The 27308-nt window shown below is 44.6% G+C and overlaps 1 protein-coding gene and 1 long non-coding RNA gene across 8 annotated transcripts in view; both read right to left on the bottom strand.

Annotated features, from left to right (window-relative positions):
- Window positions 1-8470: 8470 nt before the first annotated feature.
- Window positions 8471-27308, bottom strand: part of stau2 (staufen double-stranded RNA binding protein 2) — a 322536-nt gene continuing 303698 nt past the window's right edge. For all 7 annotated transcript variants that reach the window (XM_071414103.1, XM_071414100.1, XM_071414106.1 and 4 more), the window contains exons 15-16: window positions 26057-26122; window positions 8471-8797 (exon numbers count right to left, since the gene is read on the bottom strand). In XM_071414103.1, the coding sequence (XP_071270204.1) occupies window positions 8762-8797; window positions 26057-26122 (102 nt within the window). In that variant the 3' untranslated portion in view covers window positions 8471-8761. The remainder of the gene's footprint in view (window positions 8798-26056; window positions 26123-27308) is intronic.
- Window positions 11585-18671, bottom strand: LOC139583247 (uncharacterized). The gene is made up of 2 exons (XR_011676516.1): window positions 16666-18671; window positions 11585-16553 (listed from the first exon to the last, which is right to left on the bottom strand). It is a non-coding gene; the product is annotated as an uncharacterized lncRNA (long non-coding RNA).

The following is a 27308-nucleotide window of genomic DNA, read 5'->3' as shown; positions in this document are numbered from 1 at the left end:
AACCAGAGACCATGTGAAGTGTTACTGAGGGTACACAACCAGAGACCATGTGAAGTGTTACTGAGGGTACACAACCAGAGACCATGTGAAGTGTTACTGAGGGTACACAACCAGACACCATGTGAAGTGTTACTGAGGGTACACAACCAGACACCATGTGAAGTGTTACTGAGGGTACACAACCAGAGACCATGTGAAGTGTTACTGAGGGTACACAACCAGAGACCATGTGAAGTGTTACTGAGGGTACACAACCAGACACCATGTGAAGTGTTACTGAGGGTACACAACCAGACACCATGTGAAGTGTTACTGAGGGTACACAACCAGAGACCATGTGAAGTGTTACTGAGGGTACACAACCAGACACCATGTGAAGTGTTACTGAGGGTACACAACCAGAGAAAGACTGCAACATTGATTTTAGAAGGATGTAAGTTACATTATTGATTATAGAAGGATGTAAGTTACAGTATTGATTATAGAAGGATGTAAGTTAAGTATTGATTATAGAAGGATGTAAGTTACAGTATTGATTATAGAAGGATGTAAGTTAAGTATTGATTATAGAAGGATGTAAGTTACAGTATTGATTATAGAAGGATGTAAGTTACAATATTGTTGTTACTGGAGTAATGACATTTGTTTCAAGGGTAAAAGAGCAACATCATGTCAAATGTCAAGCCATTCCCGTGTTAGTAGACATAACGTCAGACATCACAACTCCCACTGGGCCCACAGTAAACCAATACTTTATCAACATTAAGACATGTTTCCGTGTCAAATTAAGGGAATCTAATAATGTCAGATAAAGTTCCACTCTGACATAAGACAGTTCACATACACACTAACACAGAGCTGTCAGCCAGAGTCCCAAACGGCGCCCTATTCCCTATATAGTGCACTACTTTTGACCAGTGACCCAGTGAGCCCTGGTCAAAAGTAGTGCACTATGTAGGGAATAGGGTGCCATTTAGGACACGACTACAGTGATTCTCTATGAATGAATAATATCACAGCTCTCTCATGTCAATCCAGACCTGGTGATATGGGTTGTTGTAGGGGTTGCATAGCTACATATCAATTTTTTTTTAGAAAGAATTGTGTCAAACACTGAAATGCCAGACGAGACGCCGTTCCAAAACATCCCGGAGACAGATGTTATTTCACCCCATGAGGAGAATCTGATGACAATGGACTAACATGGCACTGCTCGAGATTCCATTCGGGAAACGCAAACAATGGGAAAAATCTGTATTGGGAGGGAGACAGGGTTTCCTTCCCAAAGTGGGAACGTTCCCATTGAGGAAAGGAAACCTCGCGGAATACCGTGCTAGATAATATGCAAATCATTTGCCTCTCTGCTTTTTGAGTTCCGGAATTTCAGAATGTACACTCGTACATGATTCACCAATGAGATTTAAACAAATCTGAGGGGTGGAGACTTCCACGTAAGGTTCTATATTTAGATATGGGGGGAGGAACCGTAAATAGAAGGGATTATTTGAATTCTATTGGTGGAACATGTCCTGAAATATGTTTCCTTTAATAATCATATCATGGGGGTGGATTCTACACACATCATCAGGACTTGGTTTTACGTAGGTTTAATGGAGTCACAATGTACCATCATATTATATCCTTACTGTATACAGTCACTCCTTTTGACCGGATCTCTGAGGCCCTGGTCAGAGGTAGCTCTACAGCCCTAGTCAGAGGTAGCTCTACGGCCCTGGTCAGAGGTAGCTCTACGGCCCTAGTCAGAGGTAGCTCTACGGCCCTAGTCAGAGGTAGCTCTACGGCCCTAGTCAGAGGTAGCTCTACGGCCCTGGTCAGAGGTAGCTCTACGTCCCTGGTCAGAGGTAGCTCTACGGCCCTGGTCAGAGGTAGTTCTACGGCCCTAGTCAGAGGTAGCTCTACGGCCCTGGTTAATGGTAGCTCTACGGCCCTAGTCAGAGGTAGCTCTACGGCCCTAGTCAGAGGTAGCTCTACGGCCCTAGTCAGAGGTAGCTCTACGGCCCTAGTCAGAGGTAGCTCTACGGCCCTAGTCAGAGGTAGCTCTACGGCCCTGGTCAGAGGTAGCTCTACGGCCCTGGTCAGAGGTAGCTCTACGGCCCTGGTCAGAGGTAGCTCTACGGCCCTGGTCAGAGGTAGCTCTACGTCCCTGGTCAGAGGTAGCTCTACGGCCCTGGTCAGAGGTAGCTCTACGGGGGATTGGAAATTATGCAGACAATTATATTGATGGAAGCAACAATGTTTCCGCAATATTAAGCTGATCCACCCCTTAAAAATAAAATAAAAGATATGAAACTGATCATGACAACATTTGATCTAATTTCCCTGCGATCGGTTAGTCAACATGCAATAACACCTGTACTGTCAATCGCTGAGATTCATTATTAGCGTTTAGGTGAACAAAACCAGATTAACTGAGCCTTTCCCCCTCCCGTTTCCAGTGACTGATTTAAACTACAGAAGAAATGCAATACTCCAGGTCAGTATGATCAGTGATCCTGCCTAAATGCATATATGCTTTACATTACTTTGTGTGAATGATAACTCTTAACATTTAAACAATGTGAAATTCAAATAGAAAAATAATTTGTTTAATACTTCTTCTTCGTATTCTGTGGCTGCATGAAATAACAAACGTAATGTGACTTCAGCGATTACATTTGGCTGACGTCATCTTTGTGGCTCCCTGATGAAACGGTAACATCCATTATCCACTAACCCACCGTTCCTAGGCCGTCATTGAAAATAACAATTTGTTTCTTAACTGACTTGCTTATTTGTTAAATAAAGTTTTTTTTAAATATGTTTAATTACTGTAGTTAGGCTTAGCCAATCTGTACCTAGTGTTGAATACATTCAATGAACTGTGCTGAAATCGACACCCAACGGGTGAAATGGTGTGTCCCATGAATGTGTCAGCTCAATCACAAAGTGCCTGGGTTTCTACCAGGATAACATATGGCATTTTTGGGATCATTTAGCTATTTGACTTTGAATTTTAGGACCCCCGAAGGTATTTTTTTTAAACACCTTGAATAACATAGTCAACCCTGAGATGGTCTGTCTCCACCCTGAGATGGGCTGTCTGTCCCTCCACCCTGAGATGGGCTGTCTGTCCCTCCACCCTGAGATGAGCTGTCTGTCCCTCCACCCTGAGATGAGCTGTCTGTCCCTCCACCCTGAGATGGACTGTCTGTCCCTCCACCCTGAGATGGACTGTCTGTCCCTCCATCCTGAGATGGGCTGTCTGTCCCTCCACCCTGAGATGGGCTGTCTGTCCCTCCACCCTGAGATGAGCTGTCTGTCTCCACCCTGAGATGGGCTGTCTGTCCCTCCATACTGAGATGGGCTGTCTGTCCCTCCACCCTGAGATGGGCTGTCTGTCCCTCCACCCTGAGATGGGCTGTCTGTCCCCACCCTGAGATGGGCTGTCTGTCTCCACCCTGAGATGGGCTGTCTGTCCCTCCACCCTGAGATGGACTGTCTGTCCCTCCATACTGAGATGGGCTGTCTGTCCCTCCATACTGAGATGGGCTGTCTGTCCCCATACTGAGATGGGCTGTCTATCCCTCCATACTGAGATGGGCTGTCTGTCCCCATACTGAGATGGGCTGTCTGTCCCCCCACCCTGAGATGGGCTGTCTGTCCCCCCACCCTGAGATGAGCTGTCTGTCCCCATACTGAGATGGGCTGTCTGTCCCTCCACCCTGAGATGGGCTGTCTGTCCCCATACTGAGATGGGCTGTCTGTCCCTCCATACTGAGATGGGCTGTCTGTCCCTCCACCCTGAGATGGGCTGTCTGTCTCCACCCTGAGATGGGCTGTCTGTCCCTCCACCCTGAGATGGGCTGTCTGTCCCTCCACCCTGAGATGGGCTGTCTGCCCCACCCTGAGATGGGCTGTCTGTCCCTCCACCCTGAGATGGGCTGTCTGTCCCTCCACCCTGAGATGGGCTGTCTGTCCCCTCACCCTGAGATGGACTGTCTGTCCCTCCACCCTGAGATGGACTGTCTGTCCCTCCACCCTAAGATGGACTGTCTGTCCCTCCACCCTGAGATGGGCTGTCTGTCCCCACCCTGAGATGGGCTGTCTGTCCCCACCCTGAGATGGGCTGTCTGTCTCCACCCTGAGATGGGCTGTCTGTCCCTCCACCCTGAGATGGGCTGTCTGTCCCTCCACCCTGAGATGGGCTGTCTGCCCCACCCTGAGATGGGCTGTCTGTCCCTCCACCCTGAGATGGGCTGTCTGTCCCTCCACCCTGAGATGGGCTGTCTGTCCCCTCACCCTGAGATGGACTGTCTGTCCCTCCACCCTGAGATGGACTGTCTGTCCCTCCACCCTAAGATGGACTGTCTGTCCCTCCACCCTGAGATGGGCTGTCTGTCCCCACCCTGAGATGGGCTGTCTGTCCCCACCCTGAGATGGGCTGTCTGTCCCCACCCTGAGATGGACTGTCTGTCCCTCCATACTGAGATGGGCTGTCTGTCCCACACTGAGCGCTGATGGTCCATCAGGCAGAGGTCATAGAGAAGCCAGATTTAGACATTGCATATAATTTTGCAGTTCCATTTCATGCCATGCTGTTCATTTAAATCATTTATTATAATTTACCGGTTTCTCGCATTATTTATCCCGGGAAAAGGGAGTGGTTTTGGGTCGGTAAATCTCGGTAACCCGGGTTCCCGCCGTTCAACCCTAGCACAGAGCCAAAACAACTAAACATGCGTCACCGTCCCAATACTATTGGAGCTAACGGTACTTCCATTCTTTTAACTGGTACCGGGGGACCTTCAGACGAGTCTTGTTAGGCTTGTAGGCGTCCTGTGTTCGTGAGAGTCTCACCTTTCCACAGAGGGGTCATAATAGTATGTAGCCCAAACTGTTCGGACGCTCCAGACAGAAGTTGGCAGATCGGCGGTATCGACCTCAGACGAGTCCCGTGAACCTTTTTGGGGGTCGAGGAGCTAAACGGGATGTTTTCGGGACGTCTCCTGGTCTGACCAACACGGTCATAGCTCTGCCACCTTCCACCACCTTCCACCACAACATAGACAGATGCGGAAAGACAACATAGACAGATGTGGAAAGACAACATAGACAGATGTGGAAAGACAACATAGACAGATGTGGCGGATTGAGATGCAGCCCATGAAATATATCTCTAGCTTCAGTGGTGTAAAGTACTTAAGTCAAAATTATTTAAAGTACTACTTAAGTAGTTTTGTTTGGATATCTGTACTTTACTATTTACATTTTTGACTACTTTTACTTTTACTCCACTACATTCCTTAAGAAAATATTGTACTTTTTACTCCTCACATTTTCCTTGACACCCAAAAGTACTTGTTACATTTTGAATGCTTAGCAAGACAGGAAAATGGTCCAATTCACCCACTTATCAACCGAACATCCCTGGTCATCCCTACTGCCTCTGATCTGGAGGACTCACTAAACAGGGAACACCCCTGGTCATCCCTACTGCCTCTGATCTGGAGGACTCACTAAACAGAGAACATCCCTGGTCATCCCTACTGCCTCTGATCTGGAGGACTCACTAAATAGAGAACATCCTTGGTCACCCCTACTGCCTCTGATCTGGAGGACTCACTAAACAGAGAACATCCCTGGTCACCCCTACTGCCTCTGATCTGGAGGACTCACTAAATAGAGAACATCCTTGGTCACCCCTACTGCCTCTGATCTGGAGGACTCACTAAACAGAGAACATCCCTGGTCATCCCTACTGCCTCTGATCTGGAGGACTCACTAAACAGAGAACATCCCTGGTCATCCCTACTGCCTCTGATCTGGAGGACTCACTAAACAGAGAACATCCCTGGTCATCCCTACTGCCTCTGATCTGGAGGACTCACTAAACAGAGAACATCCCTGGTCATCCCTACTGCCTCTGATCTGGAGGACTCACTAAACAGAGAACATCCTTGGTCATCCCTACTGCCTCTGATCTGGAGGACTCACTAAATAGAGAACATCCTTGGTCACCCCTACTGCCTCTGATCTGGAGGACTCACTAAACACAGAACATCTGTATTTTTTTGTTTGTATTATGCTAATGTTTGTATTATGCTAATTTGATTTCTGCGGGCCTTGGACTCTGGGGGTTAAAACCTGCGATCGGATTGAATCCTGGCCTTAGTTTCCAGGTAATCCTGGCCTTAATTTCCGGGTTAATCCTGGCCTTAATTTCCAGTTAATCCTGGCCTTAATTTCCAGTTAATCCTGGCCTTGGCCTTAATTTCCGGTTAATCCTGGCCTTAATTTCCAGTTAATCCTGGCCTTAATTTCTGGGTTAATCCTGGCCTTAATTTCCAGTTAATCCTGGCCTTAATTTCCGGTTAATCCTGGCCTTAATTTAGTTACCTAAATGTGATGTTGTTTCTTCTTCACCTGATTTTCACGACACAGAAACAATAAAGAAAAGACATCAGACATTTGTCAACATGAACCGAGGTGACTTTACTGCATTTCAGGAAGAGAAACTGTTTCCTTATTATAACACGTTGCTCCTCCCACATCCTCCATGTCAGTGAACAAGTGATCCAAGTAGAGTTGCAAAATTATGATCATTTTCACCCCAAAAAACCCCAGGGTATTCCAGAAATCCTGGTTGGACGATTCCTGGTCTCACAACCAGGATTTCTGGGAAACGGGGTAATTTTGGGAGTTACCGGAATTCCGCAACCCTAGATTCAAGTGATCTCTGAATGGGTGAAACCCTGCTAATTAATGGCTGGATGGTTTCGCCACTTCAGAGATGATTCCCAGTGAGCACACGATGTCGAAAAGACATCTTTTCAATATAAAATATGTTTTTAAGCATATTTTATACATATTTTCAATTTCTTTTCAACGTCTTTTGCTCATAGGGTTCAGAATGCAGAGATTAAAAGCACCCAGTTGATGCCTTGGTGGCCGGGTCAATACAACACACACAATGGGTGTAGATGTAATCGACTTAACTGTGGAGGGAAGAGAAGGGTGAAAAATCCACGAACATAGAATCACTGGTCTATCAGAGACTTTTAGTCACTAAATGCCATGTCATCATTATAATCAACAACATGGTGTCCATTCTAGAACCCATTAGGTATATTCTAGAACACCTTGTCCATTCCAGAATACTCTGCTACTATGCATTCTAGAACGGTAGGCAGCCTCTATGGTAGGCAAGGGGTCTTGTTACATTACACACTTTACAGGGGTGGGGTATTATGATTTTAGGTCCTTACCAACATGGCTGCCAAACTCTCCTCTACCTCTCTGGTGAGAAGAACCCATTCTAGTGACGCTGTCTGTGGTGAAGTGCCCTTACACGAGGGCAGGCAGACCAAGGGGGTATACTACAAATTAGGATCAAGGAGTTTGCCAGCTAACTGCCAGAAACATTCTTAATTGGTATTGATTGCGTCAACAACCAACAACTCATATATATATCATTGATCCTGCTTCATAGTATATCCCTCTGCAGGACCCAGAGGAGAGGTTGGCCCAACCTGCTGCTTCCCCCTGCAGGACCCAGAGGAGAGGTTGGCCCAACCTGCTGTGCTTCCCCCTGCAGGACCCAGAGAGGTTGGCCCAACCTGCTGCTTCCCCCTGCAGGACCCAGAGGAGAGGTTGGCCCAACCTGCTGTGCTTCCCCCTAACCACGTCACAGTCCCCTGATAGCAGAGTTGGGCTCAATTCCAATTGAGGTCAGTCAATTCAGGAAATAAACTGAAATTGCAATTCAATTATTGAACAAAATGGCATCCATTTTCATTGATTTCTCAATTAATTTAAAATAAGCTATTTATAAATGTTAAAAAAATTGCTTTTTTGTTGTTTGTTTTAACTTCAAATCCCTTCCTGAATTGACTGACGTCCAATTGAATAGACCCTCACCCTGCCTGCTAGCTCTATTGATTAATGCTAAACACCAGGCAGGATGGCCTTTTTGTCCACACGAAGAAACCTTTTTCTGTGCATATGATATTTCTGCAAGTCATTCACATCCATATAGATAGATGATTAAGTAATATATATATATTTTTTTATTTTTTATTAATATCAGCATGAAAGATAAGCTGGGTGAATATACTGTATGAGAAGACAACAGCTACAACTTTCACAGCACTGCTATTGGCTAATTTTATAATACAGTCAGTACTCAAGCATTGTTAGATGAATAAACTAGAAAATAAACATAATTACCCCTGGGAAAATAAGCTACACAACTTTGTCCCCCCCCCCCCCCCTATAATGTTGCCTCTGTCTTCATGGCATGATATACATATTGGGTTTTGACCCATATCATTACACATCTATCCAACTTTATTGGGGTTTGACCCATTTCATTACACATCTATCCAACAGGGAAAATCTAGATGTTTATACTCAATCTAGTTTTTTTTTCTTCATATATTTGTATTATTATTTTTTTTTAAATTTAAATTCCTCGTAAATGATCAATACATGTAATGTGTTAGGATGGTGTTGTCTTCACATAGAGACTCATAGGTTTTTCCCCCATCTTTTTCTAGTTAGTCGGTTATTTCATTTTTTTCTTCTCTCGGTACACATCCACACACTCCATTGCATGTTGTTCCAGGTTGTTGCCAGGATGCAACGGCGGTCGTGGGGGAATAGGGGTCATAGGTGACGGGGAAGAGTCAGGGGTCATCCCCTTGACGACAGCCTGTTGTATCCATGGCGACCTGAGTGGTGGGTGGTGCCTGAGTTAGTCTGTTTAGTGTCCGTCCTCTCTGACACACACCTCGCTGCTCTGGGGAACCAATCAGAGAGAGGGAGAAGCAAGATGTTAGAATGGATCCTTACACATGCATCCTTCCTTCCCATCTCCATTGAAATCGTTTCTGATCTAATACATAGAAGGGATCCTGTCAAGGGACATGATCCATACCTCTAATCCTAACCATAGAGGCCCTATTCACCACCCCTCAGAGCCTGGTTCCTTTCAAGGATTCTTCCTAGGTTCCTGTTTTTCTAAGAGTTTTTCCTAGCTTCTACATTACTTGATCTTTGGGGTTTAAGTCTAGGTTTATGTACAGCACTTTGAGACAACTGCTGATTTAAAATGGGTTTTAGAAATAAATGTGATTGACTGAGGCCCTATATTAAATATCTTCACAATACATCCTTTGTTCCTGGAAAGAATCACTGTTTTAATACGTAGAATAGTTCCTGTCTTGAGGACTTCAGCCCTACCCTTAACCCTAATGCTAACGCTAGACCCTTAACCCTAATGCTAACGTTAGACCCTTAACCCTAATGCTAACTTTAGACCCTTAACCGTAATGCTAACCTTAGCCTCTTAACCCTGATGCTAACTTTAGACCCTTAACCCTAATGCTAACATTAGACCCTTAACCCTAATGCTAACATTAGACCCTTAACCCTAATGCTAACGTTAGACCCTTAACCCTAATGCTAACGTTGGACCCTTAACCCTAATGCTAACATTAGACCCTTAACCCTAATGCTAACTTTAGACCCTTAACCCTAATGCTAACTTTAGATCCTTAACCCTAATGCTAATGTTAGACCCTTAACCCTAATGCTAACGTTAGCCCCTTAACCCCAACGTTAGCCCCTTAACCCTAATGCTAACGTTAGCCCCTTAACCCTAATGCTAACGTTAGACCCTTAACCCTAATGCTAACGTTAGACCCTTAACCCTAATGCTAACGTTAGACCCTTAACCCTGATGCTAACGTTAGCCCCTTAACCCTAATGCTAACGTTAGACCCTTAACCCTAATGCTAACGTTAGACCCTTAACCCTGATGCTAACGTTGGACCCTTAACCCTGATGCTAACGTTGGACCCTTAACCCTGATGCTAACGTTAGACCCTTAACCCTGATGCTAACGTTGGACCCTTAACCCTGATGCTAACGTTGGACCCTTAACCCTGATGCTAACGTTGGACCCTTAACCCTGATGCTAACGTTAGACCCTTAACCCTGATGCTAACGTTAGACCCTTAACCCTAATGCTAACATTAGACCCTTAACCCTAATGCTAACGTTAGACCCTTAACCCTAATGCTAACGTTAGACCCTTAACCCTAATGCTAACGTTGGACCCTTAACGCTAATGCTAACGTTAGACCCTTAACCCTAATGCTAACGTTGGACCCTTAACCCTGAGTCTAACTTCAGGCCCTACCCTTATCAATAACATTAGGCCCTACCCTTAACCCTAATGTTAGGCCCTACCCTTAACCCTAATGCTAACGTTAGACCCTTAACCCTGATGCTAACGTTGGACCCTTAACCCTGATGCTAACGTTGGACCCTTAACCCTGATGCTAACGTTGGACCCTTAACCCTGATGCTAACGTTAGACCCTTAACCCTGATGCTAACGTTAGACCCTTAACCCTAATGCTAACATTAGACCCTTAACCCTAATGCTAACGTTAGACCCTTAACCCTAATGCTAACGTTAGACCCTTAACCCTAATGCTAACGTTGGACCCTTAACCCTAATGCTAACGTTAGACCCTTAACCCTAATGCTAACGTTGGACCCTTAACCCTAATGCTAACGTTAGACCCTTAACCCTAATGCTAACGTTGGACCCTTAACCCTGAGTCTAACTTCAGGCCCTACCCTTATCAATAACATTAGGCCCTACCCTTAACCCTAACGTTAGGCCCTCTTTTAATGCTTTAGACATTCATCAACCCTTTGTCTATTGGCTATACATCTCTCCCTATCTCTCTCTCTCCTTCTTCCTGTCTCTTTCTCTTTCCTCATGTCTCTCAATCTGTCTTTGTATATCTCCCTATCTGTCTCTCTCTCTCTCCTTCTTCCTGTCTCAATCTGTCTCTGTATATCTCCCTATCTGTCTCTCTCTCTCTCCTTCTTCCTGTCTCTTTCTCTTTCCTCATGTCTCTCAGTCTGTCTCTGTATCTCTCTCTCTTTCTGTCTCTCTCCTTACTTTATATCCATCTTTGTATCGCTCTCTCTGTTTCTTCCTGTGTTTCTCTCTGTCACTGTCTCTCTCTATTTGTCTCTCTTTCTTCCTGTATCTCTCTTTTTCTGTCTCTCTCTTCCTGTATCTCTCTCTCTCTCTCAATTCAAAGGGCTTTATTGACATGGGAAACATATGTTTACATTCCCAAAGCAAATGGAATAGACAATAAACATTGAGAAATAAACAATCAGTAAACATTACACTCACAAAAGTTTTAAAAGAATATAGACATTTCAAATGTTATACTATTGTCTATGTACAGTGTTGTAACAATGTGCAAATAGTTGAAGTATGAAAGGAGTTTATCAATGTTTGATTTGTTTTCAAATTCTTTGTGGATCTGTGTGATCTGTGGGAAATATGTGTCACTAACATGGTCATACATTTGGCAGGAGGTTAGGAAGTGCAGCTCAGTTTCCACCTTATTTTGTGGGCAGTGTGCACATAGCCTGTCTTCTCTTGAGAGCCAGGTCTGCCTACGGTGGCCTTTCTCAATAGCAAGGCTATGCTCACTGAGTCTGTATATAGTCAAAGCTTTCCTTAAGTTTGGGTCAGTCACAATGGTCAGGTATTCTTTACATTTTTTTATTTCACCTTTATTTAACCAGGTAGGCCAGTTGAGAACAAGTTCTCATTTACAACTGTGACCTGGCCAAGATAAAGCAAAGCAGTGCGACACAAACAACAACACAGAGTTACACATGAAATAAACAAAACATACAGTCAATAACACAATAGAAAGAAAAGTCTATATACAGTGTGTGCAAATTAGGTAAGATAAGGGAGGTAAGGCAATAAATAGGCCATGGTGGCGAAGTAGTACAATTTAGCAATTAAACACTGGAGTGATAGATGTGCAGAATATGAATGTGCAAGTAGAGATGTTGGGGTGCAAAGGAGCAAGAAAATATAATTAAATAACAGTATGAGGTAGTTGGATGGGCTATTTACAGATGGGCTATGTACAGGCGCAATGATCTGTAAGCTGCTCGAACAGCTGATGCTTAAAGTTAGTGAGGGAGATATGAGTCTCCAGTTTCAGTGATTTTTGCAATTCGTTCCAGTCATTGGCATCAGAGAACTGGAAGGAAAGGTGGCCAAAGGGGGAATTGGCTTTGGGGGTAAGATAGTCAGTTTTACGAGGGTATGTTTGGCAGCATGAGTGAAGGATGCTTTGTTGCAAAATAGGAAGCCGATTCTAGATGTAATTTTGGATTGGAGATGCTTAATGTGAGTCTGGAAGGAGAGTTTACAGTCTAACCAGACACCTAGGTATTTGTAGATGTCCACATATTCTAAGTCAGAACCGTTCAGAGTAGTGATGCTGGACGGGCGGGCAGGTTCTGGCAGCGATCGGTTGAAGAGTATGCATTTAGTTTTACTTGCATTTAAGAGCAGTTGGAGGCCACGGAAGGAGAGTTGTATGGCATTGAAGCTCGTTTGGAGATTAGTTAACACAGTGTCCAACGAAGGGCCAGAAGTATACAGAATGGTGGCGTCTGCGTAGAGGTGGATCAGAGAATCACCAGCAGCAAGAGCGACATCATTGATGTATACAGAGAAAAAAGTCAGTCTGATAATTTTAGAAAGAGAGGGTCCAAATTGTCTAGCCGGACTGATTTGTAGGGGTCCAGATTATGTAGCTCTTTCAGAACATCAGCTATCTGGATTTGGGTGAAGGAGAAATGGGGAAGGCTTGAGCAAGTTGCTGTGGGGGGTGCAGGGCTACTGACCGGGGTAGGGGTGGCCAGGTGGAAAGCACGGCCAGCCGTAGACAAATGCTTATTGAAATTCTCAATTATCGTGGATTTATCGGTGGTGACAGTGTTTCCTAGCCTCAGTGCAGTGGGTAGCTGGGAGGAGGTGCACTTATTCTCCATGGACTTTACAGTGTCCCAGAACTTTTTGGAGTTTGTGCTGCAGGATGCAAATTTCTGTTTGAAAAATTCTGCCGCTGTGTTTAGATAGCACTCTAGTTTGCTTTGTTTTTTGGTTGATTCTTTCCAGTGTGTCAAATAGTTATCTTTTTGCTTTCTCATAATTTGGTTGGGTCTAAATGTGTTTTTGTCCTGGGGCTCTGTGGGGTCTGTTTGTGTTTGTGAACAGAGCCCCAGGACCATCTGGCTGAGGGGACTCTTCTCCAGGTTCATCTCTCTGTAGGTGAGGGCTTTGTGGTGGAACGTGTGGGCATCGTTTCCTTTGAGGTGGTTGTAGAATTTAACGTCTCTTTTCTGGATGTTGATAACTAGCGGGTATCGGCCTAATTCTGCTCTGCATGAATGGTACACTGAGGATATTTTTTGCAGAATTCTACATGCAGAGTCTCAATTGGGTGTTTGTCCCATTTTGTGAATTCTTGGTTGGTGAGCGGACCCCAGACCTCACAACCATAAAGGGCAATGGGTTCTATAACTGATTGTAGTATTTTTAGCCAGATCCTAATTGGAATGTTGTTTTATGTTCCTTTTGATGGAATAGATGGCCCTTCTTGCCTTGTCACAGCTTTGTGGAAGTTACCCGTGGTGTTGATGTTGAGGCAGAGGTAGGTTTAGTTTCTAGGGCAACAGTGTCTAGATGGAATTTTGTATTTGTGGTCATGGCAACTGGACCTTTTTTGGAACACCATTATTTTTGTCTTCCTGAGATTTACTGTCAGGGCCCAGGTCTGACAGAATATGTACAGAATATCTAGGTGCTGCTGTAGGCCCTCCTTGGTTGGTGACAGAAGATCTAGGTACTGCTGTAGGCCCTCCTTGGTTGGTGACAGAAGCACCAGATCATCAGCAAACAGTAGACATTTGACTTCAGATTCTAGTAGGGTGAGGCTGGGTGCTGCAGACTGTTCTATTGCCCTTGCCAATACATTGATATATATTTGAAGAGGGTGGGGCTTAAGCTGCATCCCTGTCTCACTCCACGTCCCTGTGGAAAGAAATGTGTGTTTTTGCCAATTTTAACCGCACACTTGTTTGTATACATGTATTTTATAATTTTTTATGTTTTTCCCCCAAAACCACTTTCCATCAATTTGTATATCAGACCCTGATGCCAAATTGAATCAAAAGCTTTTTTGAAGTCAACAAAGAATGAGAAGACTTTGCTTTTGTTTTGTTTGTTTATCAATAAGGGTGTGCAGGGTGAATACGTGGTCCGTCGTACAGTAATTTGGTAAGAAGCCAATTTGACATTTGCTCAGGACATTGTTTTCATTGAGGAAATGTACGAGTCTGCTTTTAATGATGATGCAGAGGATTGTCCCAAGGTTGCTGTTGATGCATATCCCACGGTAGTTATTGGGGTCAAATTTGTCTCCACTTTTGTGGATAAGGGTTATCAGTGCTTGGTTCCAAATATTGGGGAGGATGCCAGAGCTGAGGATGATGTTAAAGAGTTTAAGTATAGCCAATTGGAATTTGTGGTCTGTATATTTTATCATTTCATGTAGCATACCATCAACACCACAGGCCTTTTTGGGTTGGAGGGTTTGTATTTTGTCCTGTAGTTCATTCAAGGTAATTGGAGAATCCAGTGGGTTCGTAGTGTATTTCTGTATTGTTTTAGTGTTTCACCATAGTGAAGGCGTAGGCTCAGGTTTTCTGGTTCTCTGCGACAGAGCTGCAGGAGTTGTGACCCATTTTTGTTGGTTGTTTTGTCGTAGTTGTGTCTGGGGGGGCACATTGGGGAGGGAATGCTTTCACCTCCAGGTAGGTGTTGGTCCCCCTGTGTGCTGAGGGTGTCAGGTTCTTGTCCAGTTCTGACATTTAGGTCGTCACAGACTAGTACATGTCCCTGGGCCTGGAAATGGTTGATCTCCCCCTCCAGGATGGAGAAGCTGTCTTCATTAAAGTATGGAGATTCTATTGGGGGGGATGTAGGTAGACACAGGAGGAATTTTTTCTCTGTTCAGATTATTTCTGTATTTATTTCTAACCAAATGTAAAATGTTCCTGTTTTCAATAAATGTATAGAGTGAGTTAGGTCTGCTCTATACCAAATTAGCATACCCTCTGAGTCTCTTCCCTGTTCTACACCTCGTCATTTAGTGGATGGGAGACTACAAGCTTTCTGTAAAAAAAATTATAAAATCTAACCTTTAATTAAAGTAAAATAATTGAACGAAAAAATGTAATACAACAATTTCTTATCATAAAACATTATTATTAATTATTGGCAACCCTTCATTCAATACTTTGTGCAACCTCCCTTTGCCAAGATAACCTGTTGAGGCCACGGGTGCCGCTAGCGGCACTCCTCCCACATTCCATTGAAAAGGCAGAGCGGCAAATTCAAAAAACAAAATTGAAATATTTAACTTTCACACATTAACAAGTCCAATACAGCATTTGAAAGATAAACATCTTGTCAATCCAGCCAACATGTCCGATTTTTTAAATGTTTTACAGAGAAAACACCACATATATTTATGTTAGGTCACCACCAAATAAAATAAGACAGACAGACATTTTTCACAGCACAAGTAGGCTGCAGGTAGCATGCACAAGCCAACCTAACTAACCTAGAACCAACCTAAATAACCTAGAAAAAACTACCTCAGATGACAGTCCTATAACATGTTACACAATAAATCTATGTTTTGTTCAAAAAAATTGCATATTTTAGCTATAAATCAGTTTTACATTACTGCTACCATCATAGCTACAGTCAGAAATCGCACGGGAGTAGCCAGAGTAAATACAGACACCAACTACCTAATTACACATCATAAAACATTTCAGACAAATATATGGTGGATAGCTAATGAAAGACAAATATCTTGTGAATACAGACAATATTTCCGATTGTTTAAGTGTTTTACAGCGAAAACACCACATATATTTATGTTAGTACACCACCAAATACAAAAGACAGACAGACATTTTTCACAGCAACGGTAGCATGCAAGTAGCTAACCTAACTAACCTAGAACCAACCTAGAACCAACCTAAATAACCTAGAAAAAACTCCCTCAGATGACAGTCCTATAACATGTTACACAATAAATCTATGTTTTGTTCGAAAGATTTGCATATTTTAGCTATAAATCAGTTTTACATTACTGCTACCATCATAGCCACCATCACAGCTACAGTCAGAAATCGCACGGCAGTAGCCAGAGAAAATACAGACACCAACGTCAACTACTAATTACACATCATAAAACATTTCAGAACAATATATGGTGGATAGCTAATGAAAGAATAAGATCTTGTGAACAGAGCCAATATTTCCGATTTTTGAAGTGTTTTACAGCGAAAACACAATATATCGTTATATTAGCTTACTACAATAGCTAGCACACAGCAGCATTGCTTCTAGTCAAACGGTAGCATAGCACAGTTCGACAGATATATATGAAAAAGCATCCCAAATTGGGTCCTTATCTTTGTGGATCTTCCATCAGAATGTTCTCCAAGGGGTCCTTTGTTCAGAACCGACTTTATTTGGATCCATAACGAACGATTTCCCTCAGAATTAGCAAGCACCATTAGCTAGCATTGCTAGCCTCTCGTTCTTGAACCAATTCTTGCGTCGCATCACGTCTAAAGTCCAGAATAAATTTCAATAATATAATTAAACTATATTGAAAAAACATACTTTAAGATGATATTGTGACATGTATCAAAGAAAATCGAAGCCAGAGATCATATTCACCTTTAAAAAGGTTCTTCAATGAGCCGAGTACAGGTCAGACTTCGCGCCCAGGAAATAAATAAAAGTGCGCACGTCTCAGTCCAAGACGTTGTGTTCAGTCCCTGGTCGAGATAATCAACTGATTTTTTCTCTCACTTCCGCATTACACCCAGGCGAAGGCGTATGACGTGTTTCTACAGTCATAAGTGACATGCCCTTTTATAGACAAGCTCCTGAAGAGAGAGTTCGCTTTTGGAAATCTCACTTCCGGTTAGGAAATGGTCTGTAAAAGGAGTTCTGTTTCACTTAGAGAAATAATTCAAACGTTTTTAGAAACTAGAGACTGTTTTCTATCCAATAGTAATAATAATATGCATATTGTACGAGCAAGAATTGAGTACGAGGCCGTTTAAAAATCATACGATTTTCTCCAAAAGTGAAAACAGCACCCCCTTGTCCTCAACAGGATAACAGCTATGAGACTTTCCCTATAACGCGTAATGAGGTTGGAGAACACATTGCAAGGGATCTGAGACCATTCCTCCATACAGAATCTCTCCAGATCCTTCAGACTCCCAGGTCCACGCTTGTGGACTCTCCTCTTCAGCCCATCCCACAGGTTTTCTATGGGGTTTAAGTCAGGGGACTAGGATGGCCACGGAAAAACCTTAAATCTGTGGTCAGTGAACCATTTGTGTGTTGATTTTGAGGTGTTCTTTGGTTCATTGTCCTGCTGGAAGATCCAACCACGGCCCAGTTGAAGCTTCCTAGCAGAGGCAGTCAGGTTTTGATTGAATATCTGCTGGTACTTGATGGAGTCCATGATGCTATGTATCCTAACAAGTTGTCCAGGGCCTTTTGAAGAAAAACAGGCCCACAACATCAAAGATCCACCACCGTACTTCACAGTGGGGATGAGGTACTTTTCTGCATGGCTATCTTTCTGTCTACACCAAACACCTCTGGTGTTTGTTTCCAAAAAGCTCTATGTTGGTCTCATCTGACCATAGAACCCGGTCCCATTGAAACTCTAATCTGACCATAGAACCCGGTCCCATTGAAACTCTAAGACGGTCTCATCTGACCGTAGAACCCGGTCCCAATGAAAGTTCCAGTAACGTTTGTCAAACTGTAGGCACTTGAGTTTGTTGTTTGATGACAGCAAAGGCTTTTTTTTATGGCAACCCTCCCAAACAACTTGTGTTTACGTAGGAGGCATCTGATCGTAGTTTTGGAGAATTTCTGACCCCAAGACCCAACTAACGTATGCAATTCTCCAGCTGGGATCCTTGGGAGATTTTTTGGCCCCTCGAACCATACTTCTCAACGTGCGTGGGGTCAATATAGACTGTTCGGTTTCTAATTTTACCCCAGAATCCAACAAGACACACGTCCACTTCCAGGCCGATTGTTAACATCTCCAGGTGCTTGATTTGTGCAGCTCAACAACCTTTTGTCGCTCATCATTACTGTATTCTCGGGTCTTCCCCACAGTGATGGATGACTATGGGAACTTGGCCTGTGTGTCACCTCATATCTATACCCCAGTGAAACAAGAAGTCATGGCTTACCACTTAAGTGTTCCTAATCACTCAGGTGAACTTAAAAATGTCAAATATGAATGGGAATATACTTCAGTTAGATTTTACTCATAAGAATTTCTAGGGGTGCCAATAATATTTATTTCACATAATTTATTTTCAATCAGCCCATTTTGCTCATATTTACCAAAGGTGCTAATATTTGTGGAGGGCACTGTCTCTCTCTGTATATCTCTCCGTATCTCTATATCTCTCTCTCTGTATCGATCTCTATATCTATCTGTATCTATCTGTATCCCTCTCCCTCTGTATCTCTGTCTCTCTCTGTATCTCTGTCTATCTGTATCCCTCTCCCTCTGTATCCCTCTCTCTCTATATCTTTCTGTATCTATCTGTATCCCTCTCCCTCTGTATCTCTGTATCCCTCTCTCTCTATATCTATCTGTATCCCTCTCTCTCTATATCTATCTGTATCCCTCTCCCTCTGTATCTCTGTATCTCTGTCTCTCTCTGTATCCCTCTCTCTCTATATCTATCTGTATCCCTCTCTCTCTATATCTATCTCTGTATCTCTGTATATATATGTGTCTCTCCCTCCCTCATCCTCTTTGTGGCTCCATCCTTCCTTTATCAGAATGTAAATATTGTTTAGATCTAACGGTCTCCACTAGCGCTGACCTTATGACCTCTGGATCTAACGGCCTCCACTAGCGTTGACCTTATGACCTCTGGATCTAACGGTCTCCACTAGAGCTGACCTGCTGACCTTATGACCTCTGGATCTAACGGCCTCCACTAGCGTTGACCTTATGACCTCTGGATCTAACGGCCTCTACTAGCATTGACCTTATGACCTCTGGATCTAACGGTCTCCACTAGCGCTGACCTTATGACCTCTGGATCTAACGGCCTCCACTAGTGCTGACCTTATGACCTCTGGATCTAACGGCCTCCACTAGCGTTGACCTTATGACCTCTGGATCTAACGGTCTCCACTAGCGCTGACCTTATGACCTCTGGATCTAACGGCCTCTACTAGCGCTGACCTTATGACCTTTGGATCTAACGGCCTCCACTAACGTTGACCTTATGACCTCTGGATCTAACGGCCTCCACTAGCGCTGACCTGCTGACCTTATGACCTCTGGATCTAACGACCTCCACTAGCGTTGACCTTATGACCTCTGGATCTAACGGCCTCCACTAGCGCTGACCTGCTGACCTTATGACCTCTGGATCTAACAGCCTCCACTAGTGCTGACCTTATGATCTCTGGATCTAACGGCCTCTACTAGCATTGACTTTATGACCTCTGGATCTAACGGCCTCCACTAGCGCTGACCTTATGACCTCTGGATCTAACGGCCTCCACTAGCGTTGACTTTATGACCTCTGGATCTAACGGCCTCCACTAGCGTTGACCTTATGACCTCTGGATCTAACGGCCTCCACTAGCGTTGACCTTATGACCTCTGGATCTAACGGCCTCCACTAGCGCTGACCTGCTGACCTTATGACCTCTGGATCTAATGGCCTCCACTAGCGTTGACCTTATGACCTCTGGATCTAACGGTCTCCACTAGCGCTGACCTTATGACCTCTGGATCTAACGGCCTCCACTAGTGTTGACCTTATGACCTCTGGATCTAACGGTCTCCACTAGCGCTGACATCTGCACTGGAGGTGGAGTTTGCGAATATACATGTCATGCACCCTTCACTAACCCCCCCAAATGCGCTTTCTCTCAGCCTGCGTCAACCAAATGGCATCCTAATCCCTATTCAGTGCACTACTTTAGACCAGGGCCCATAGGGCTCTGCTCAAAAGTAGTGCACTATATCGGAAATAGGGTGTTATTTGGGAATGACATAAATGTGTGTCTAAAGAGAAAGATTAATTAATTGATTAACTACCCATGTAGTTCAGAGAGTAGTGGGTCATGTATTCCCAGTCTATCTGTGATAACGTAGTGGGTCAAGTATTCTCAGTCTATCTTTGATAACGTAGTGGGTCATGTATTCACAGTCTATCTGTGATAATGTAGTGGGTCATGTATTCCCAGTCTATCTGTGATAATGTAGTGGGTCAAGTATTCCCAGTCTATCTGTGATAATGTAGTGGGTCATGTATTCCCAGTGTATCTGTGATAATGTAGTGGGTCAAGTATTCTCAGTCTATCTGTGATAATGTAGTGGGTCATGTATTCCCAGTCTATCTGTGATAATGTAGTGGGTCAAGTATTCCCAGTCTATCTGTGATAATGTAGTGGGTCATGTATTCCCAGTCTATCTGTGATAACGTAGTGGGTCATGTATTCCCAGTCTATCTGTGATAATGTAGTGGGTCATGTATTCCCAGTCTATCTGTGATAATGTAGTGGGTCATGTATTCCCAGTCTATCTGTGATAATGTAGTGGGTCAAGTATTCACAGTCTATCTGTGATAATGTAGTGGGTCATATATTCACAGTCTATCTGTGATAACGTAGTGGGTCATGTATTCCCAGTCTATCTGTGATAACGTAGTGGGTCATGTATTCACAGTCTATCTGTGATAATGTAGTGGGTCATGTATTCCCAGTCTATCTGTGATAATGTAGTGGGTCATGTATTCACAGTCTATCTGTGATAATGTAGTGGGTCATGTATTCCCAGTCTATCTGTGATAATGTAGTGGGTCATGTATTCCCAGTCTATCTGTGATAATGTAGTGGGTCAAGTATTCCCAGTCTATCTGTGATAATGTAGTGGGTCATGTATTCCCAGTCTATCTGTGATAATGTAGTGGGTCATGTATTCCCAGTCTATCTGTGATAATGTAGTGGGTCATGTATTCCCAGTCTATCTGTGATAATGTAGTGGGTCATGTATTCACAGTCTATCTGTGATAATGAGGTAAATCAGAGCACTGGTCAGCTTGTCCTCACTCCGTCTTCATCTTTAACTCTGAAGATGACAGATCCTTTTCCCAGGGCTACACCTGCTGTACTCTCACCCCAATGACTTTCCACTCCCATAACTCATTATTTAATTATCTGGATGTTCCTCCCTCCTCTCTGTCATGGAAGAAGAGATAGCAGGGAGGGAGGGGGCGAGAGCGAGAGAGACAGACAGACAGACAGAGAGACAGACAGAGAGACACACAGAGAAAGAGACAGAGAGAGGGCAGGTGGGGACGACGTTATGGGTGGGCCTTTGGGGGCCTGCCCTACCGTACCTCCTTGCCTGTCCTGAGTTTTGAATAACCTGGTGAAATGTAGGAACGTGCCCATTTGGGGATGTCTGATTTCTGATGGTCTTAACTCACCATGTCCGCCACTAATAAGCTGAGCTTGTTATTAATTTTTTCTTCACCTCACACAGTAAGTCAACAAAATATATATATTTTTTTTAAACATCCATTGCTAATGATAATAGTTCCTCACAGTATTTAAAGAGTCTTTCCAACACTCAACCCCCTCGATAATCACAGATCACCATCATCTATCCAGTGGAAATGTCATAAAAATTAATTTTTCTGTTTTTATTTTTCGTCTTTATGTACTGATGGAAGTTATAGACCTACTGCTGCATTGGCCTATAGGCTGTCTCTGAGTTCCATGCTGTCATGTCTTTAGTCGCCAGTGGATCATGGTGTATCAGGGTGTCCACATGGCAGAGGATGGTGTAATGGGGTGTCCACATTGCAGAGGATGGTGTAATGGGGTGTCCACATGGCAGAGGATGGTGTAATGGGTTGTCCACATGGCAGAGGATGGTGTATCAGGGTGTCCACATGGCAGAGGATGGTGTATCGGGGTGTCCACATGGCAGAGGATGGTGTAATGGGGTGTCCACATGGCAGAGGATGGTGTATCAGGGTGTCCACATGGCAGAGGATGGTGTATCAGGGTGTCCACATGGCAGAGGATGGTGTAATGGGGTGTCCACATGGCAGAGGATGGTGTATCAGGGTGTCCACATGGCAGAGGATGGTGTATCAGGGTGTCCACATGGCAGAGGATGGTGTAATAGGGTGTCCACATGGCAGAGGATGGTGTAATGGGGTGTCCACATGGCAGAGGATGGTGTAATGGGGTGTCCACATGGCAGAGGATGGTGTAATGGGGTGTCCACATGGCAGAGGATGGTGTAATGGGGTGTCCACATGGCAGAGGATGGTGTAATGGGGTGTCCACATGGCAGAGGATGGTGTATCAGGGTGTCCACATGGCAGAGGATGGTGTAATGGGGTGTCCACATGGCAGAGGATGGTGTAATGGGGTGTCCACATGGCAGAGGATGGTGTATCAGGGTGTCCACATGGCAGAGGATGGTGTAAGGGGGTGTCCACATGGCAGAGGATGGTGTAATGGGGTGTCCACATGGCAGAGGATGGTGTAATAGGGTGTCCACATGGCAGAGGATGGTGTAATGGGGTGTCCACATGGCAGAGGATGGTGTATCAGGGTGTCCACATGGCAGAGGATGGTGTAATGGTGTGTCCACATGGCAGAGGATGGTGTAATAGTATTAGTAGAATATTAACTTTTAGATCCGTAGCATTTTAATTCAGCTCTTTGGGATTAAACAAATTTAGAAAAAGGAAAACGTTATATTTGAAATGAAACTGTTCCATAATTTTTTTAACATTTATTTTATTTAACCTTTATTTAAAATGAGCATATTAAAATCATAACTGGTGCGTAGATCTGGAGAAATTGTAGGATAAATGGTAGGATAAATGGTAGGATAAATGGTAGGAGAATGGTAGGATAAATAGTAGGATGAATTGTAAGCTTCCCCAAACTTGTGCCGCCACATGAAGTGATTTGTTTGACAATCTGATGAAAACATCATGACTGGTTGTGTTCATTCCAATTTAAAAGGCAATACATTTTTACAGTTAAATTACATGTCTTTACTATATAAAAAAAACGCTTTAAAAAAGTTGCACGCACATGGATGCCCACATAGGAAGTCCCGTGAAAAAAAAAGAAACGTGCCCACTATGAAAATCAAACGCCTGATTCCTTCTGGCGCCGTTCCTGGAGGGTGACACGGAAGGTTCCGTGGACAGAGCCATGTGTTTCCCACAGTGGAGTGGTTGTGTGTGTGTGTGACTTGTTGGCCCATGACCAGACTCTGGTGTAGTGGTGACAGACAGATAACCATCATGCAAAGCGTTAGGTGGCCAGCGGCGGGACATGTGGAGGAGAGGTGCGGGGGCGGGGCATGGGAAGGAGAGGTGGGGGTGGGGGGATTCTATGTAAATGCAGAGCGGAGTGGACACACACACATACAGTGGGGAGAACAAGTATTTGATACACTGCCGATTTTGCAGGTTTTCCTACTTACAAAGCATGTAGAGGTCTGTAATTTTTATCATAGGTACACTTCAACTGTGAGAGACGGAATCTAAAACAAAAATCCAGAAAATCACATTGTATGATTTTTAAATAATTAATTTGCATTTTATTGCATGACATAAGTATTTGATCACCTACCAACCAGTAAGAATTCCGGCTCTCACAGACCTGTTAGTTTTTCTTTAAGAAGCCCTCCTGTTCTCCACTCATTACCTGTATTAACTGCACCTGTTTGAACTCGTTACCTGTATAAAAGACACCTGTCCACACACTCAATCAAACAGATTCCAACCTCTCCACAATGGCCAAGACCAGAGAGCTGTGTAAGGACATCAGGGATAAAATTGTAGACCTGCACAAGGCTGGGATGGGCTACAGGACAATAGGCAAGCAGCTTGGTGAGAAGGAAACAACTGTTGGCGCAATTATTAGAAAATGGAAGAAGTTCAAGATGACGGTCAATCACCCTCGGTCTGGGGCTCCATGCAAGATTTCACCTCGTGGGGCATCAATGATCATGAGGAAGGTGAGGGATCAGCCCAGAACTACACGGCAGGACCTGGTCAATGACCTGAAGAGAGCTGGGACCACAGTCTCAAAGAAAACCATTAGTAACACACTACGCCGTCATGGATTAAAATCCTGCAGCGCACGCAAGGTCCCCCTGCTTAAGCCAGTGCATGTCCAGGCCTGTCTGAAGTTTGCCAATGACCATCTGGATGATCCAGAGGAGGAATGGGAGAAGGTCATGTGGTCTGATGAGACAAAAATAGAGCTTTTTGGTCTAACTCCACTCGCCGTGTTTGGAGGAAGAAGAAGTATGAGTACAACCCCAAGAACACCATCCGAACCGTGAAGCATGGAGGTGGAAACATCATTCTTTGGGGATGCTTTTCTGCAAAGGGGACAGGACGACTGCACCGTATTGAGGGGAGGATGGATGGGGCCATGTATAGCGAGATCTTGGCCAACAACCTCCTTCCCTCAGTAAGAGCATTGAAGATGGGTCGTGGCTGGGTCTTCCAGCATGACAACGACACAAAGCACACAGCCATGGCAACTAAGGAGTGGCGCCGTAAGAAGCATCTCAAGGTCCTGGAGTGGCCTAGCCAGTCTCCAGACCTGAACCCAATAGAAAATCTTTGGAGGGAGCTGAAAGTCCGTATTGCCCAGCGACAGCCCCGAAACCTGAAGGATCTGGAGAAGATCTGTAGGGAGGAGTGGGCCAAAATCCCTGCTGCAGTGTGTGCAAACCTAGTCAAGAACTACAGGAAACGTATGATCTCTGTAATTGCAAACAAAGGTTTCTGTACCAAATATTAAGTTCTGCTTTTCTGATGTATCAAATACTTATGTCATGCAATAAAATGCAAATTAATTACTTAAAAATCATACAATGTGATTTTCTGGATTTTTGTTTTAGATTCCGTCTCTCATAGTTGAAGTGTACCTATGATAAAAATTACAGACCTCTACATGCTTTGTAAGTAGGAAAACCTGCAAAATCGGCAGTGTATCAAATACTTGTTCTCCCCACTGTATATATACAGCCTACAGCTACACCTCAGCCTACTATATCGTGAATCGTGTATTTGACTCTCATGTAAATATGCGCTTGGCCTTTTTTCACCAGGGGGAAACACACACACACACACACACACACACACACACACACACACACACACACACACACACACACACACACACACACACACACACACACACACACACACACACACACACACACACACACACACACACACACACACACACACACACACACGTTTAGGCGCATGAGTGTATTTATATATACTGAGCATGAAAGACAGGAAACAGGTTAAAGAAAGTGTTGGTCCCATGTTTCACGAGCTGAAATAAAAAGATCCTAGAAATGTTCCATACGAACAAAAAGCTTATTTCTCTCAAATGTTGTGCACAAATTTGTTTAAATCCCTGTTAGTGAGCATTTCTCCTTTGCCAAGATAATCCATCCACCTTGACAAGTGTGGCATATCAAGAAGCTGATTAAACAGCATGATCATTACGAAGGTGCACCTTGTGCTGGGGGACAATAAAAGACAACTCTGAAATGTGCAGTTTTGTCAGACAACACAATGCCACAGATGTCTCAGAGGGAGCATCGAATGGTCATGCTGACTGCTGGAATGTCCACCAGAGCTGTTGCCAGAGAATTGAATGTTCACTTCTCTACCATAAACCGCCTCCAACGTTGTTTTATAGAATTTGTCAGTATGTCCAACCAGCCTCACAACCGCAGACCAAGTATATGGTGTTGTGTGGGCGGGCGGGTTTGATGATGTCAACGTTGTGAACAGAGGGCCCCGTGGTGGAGGTGGGGTTATGGTATGGGCAGGCTTAAACTACGGACAACGAACACAATTACATTTTATTGATAGCAATTTGAATGCACAAATATACTGTGGCGAGATTCTGAGGCCCCTCTTTTTTAAGGTGTCGGTGACCACTAGCGTCTATGTGGCATTATAGATGCTCCGTGTTTTACCTTGATAGGGCAGTCCACCGTGTCCAGTCCCTGCTCCGACAGCTGTTTCAAGGCACTTAGAGCAGCCTGCGGAGGGAGAGAAGAACAGATGACCCAGTGAGACAGGCAGGGAGAGACAGGCAGGGAGAGAGACAGGGAGGGAGAGAGACAGGCAGGGAGAGAGACAGGGAGGGAGAGACAGGAAGGGAGAGACAGGAAGGGAGAGACAGGAAGGGAGAGACAGGGTGGGAGAGACAGGGTGGGAGAGAGACAGGGAGGGAGAGAGACAGGGAGGGAGAGACAGGGAGGGAGAGACAGGGAGGGAGAGAGACAGGGAGGGAGAGAGACAGGGAGGGAGAGAGACAGGGAGGGAGAGACAGGAAGGGAGAGAGACAGGGAGGGAGTGAGACAGGGATGGAGTGAGACAGGGAGGGAGAGAGACAGGGAGGGAGAGAGACAGGGAGGGAGAGAAGAACAGATGGCCCAGTGAGACAGGGATGGAGTGAGACAGGGAGGGAGAGAGACAGGGAGGGAGAGAGACAGGGAGGGAGAGAGACAGGGATGGAAAGAGACAGGGATGGAGTGAGACAGGGAAGGAGAGAGACAGGGAGGGAGAGAGACAGGGAGGGAGAGAGACAGGGAGGGAGAGAGACAGGGAGGGAGAGACAGGGATGGAGTGAGACAGGGAGGGAGAGAGACAGGGATGGAGTGAGACAGGGAGGGAGAGAGACAGGGAGGGAGAGAGACAGGGAGGGAGAGAGACAGGGATGGAGAGAGACAGGGATGGAGTGAGGCAGGGAGGGAGAGAGACAGGGATGGAGTGAGACAGTGAGGGAGAGAGACAGGGAGGGAGAGAGACAGGGAGGGAGAGAAGGAGGGACTGACTGTCACCCTTCAGCTGCTTTCAAATAATCAATCAATCAAGTTTATTTTATATAGCCCTTCGTACATCAGCTAATATCTCGAAGTGCTGTACAGAAACCCAGCCTAAAACCCCAAACAGCACTTAGTCTGAGAACCCCAATAGCAACAGGACACTAACCCTTCTCCCTTCTAACACTAACACTTAGTCTGAGAAACCCAATGGCAACAGGACACTAACCCTTCTAACACTAACACTTAGTCTGAGAACCCCAATGGCAACAGGACACTAACCCTTCTCCATTCTAACACTAACACTTAGTCTGAGAACCCCAATGGCAACAGGACACTAACCCTTCTCCCTTCTAACACTAACACTTAGTCTGAGAAACCCAATGGCAACAGGACACTA

The sequence above is a fragment of the Salvelinus alpinus genome, chromosome 8 (assembly GCF_045679555.1).
Source record: "Salvelinus alpinus chromosome 8, SLU_Salpinus.1, whole genome shotgun sequence".
NCBI classification, from domain to species: domain Eukaryota; kingdom Metazoa; phylum Chordata; class Actinopteri; order Salmoniformes; family Salmonidae; genus Salvelinus; species Salvelinus alpinus.
Note: the sequence above shows the minus strand (reverse complement) of the source record. Positions and strands in the feature narration are given on the sequence as shown.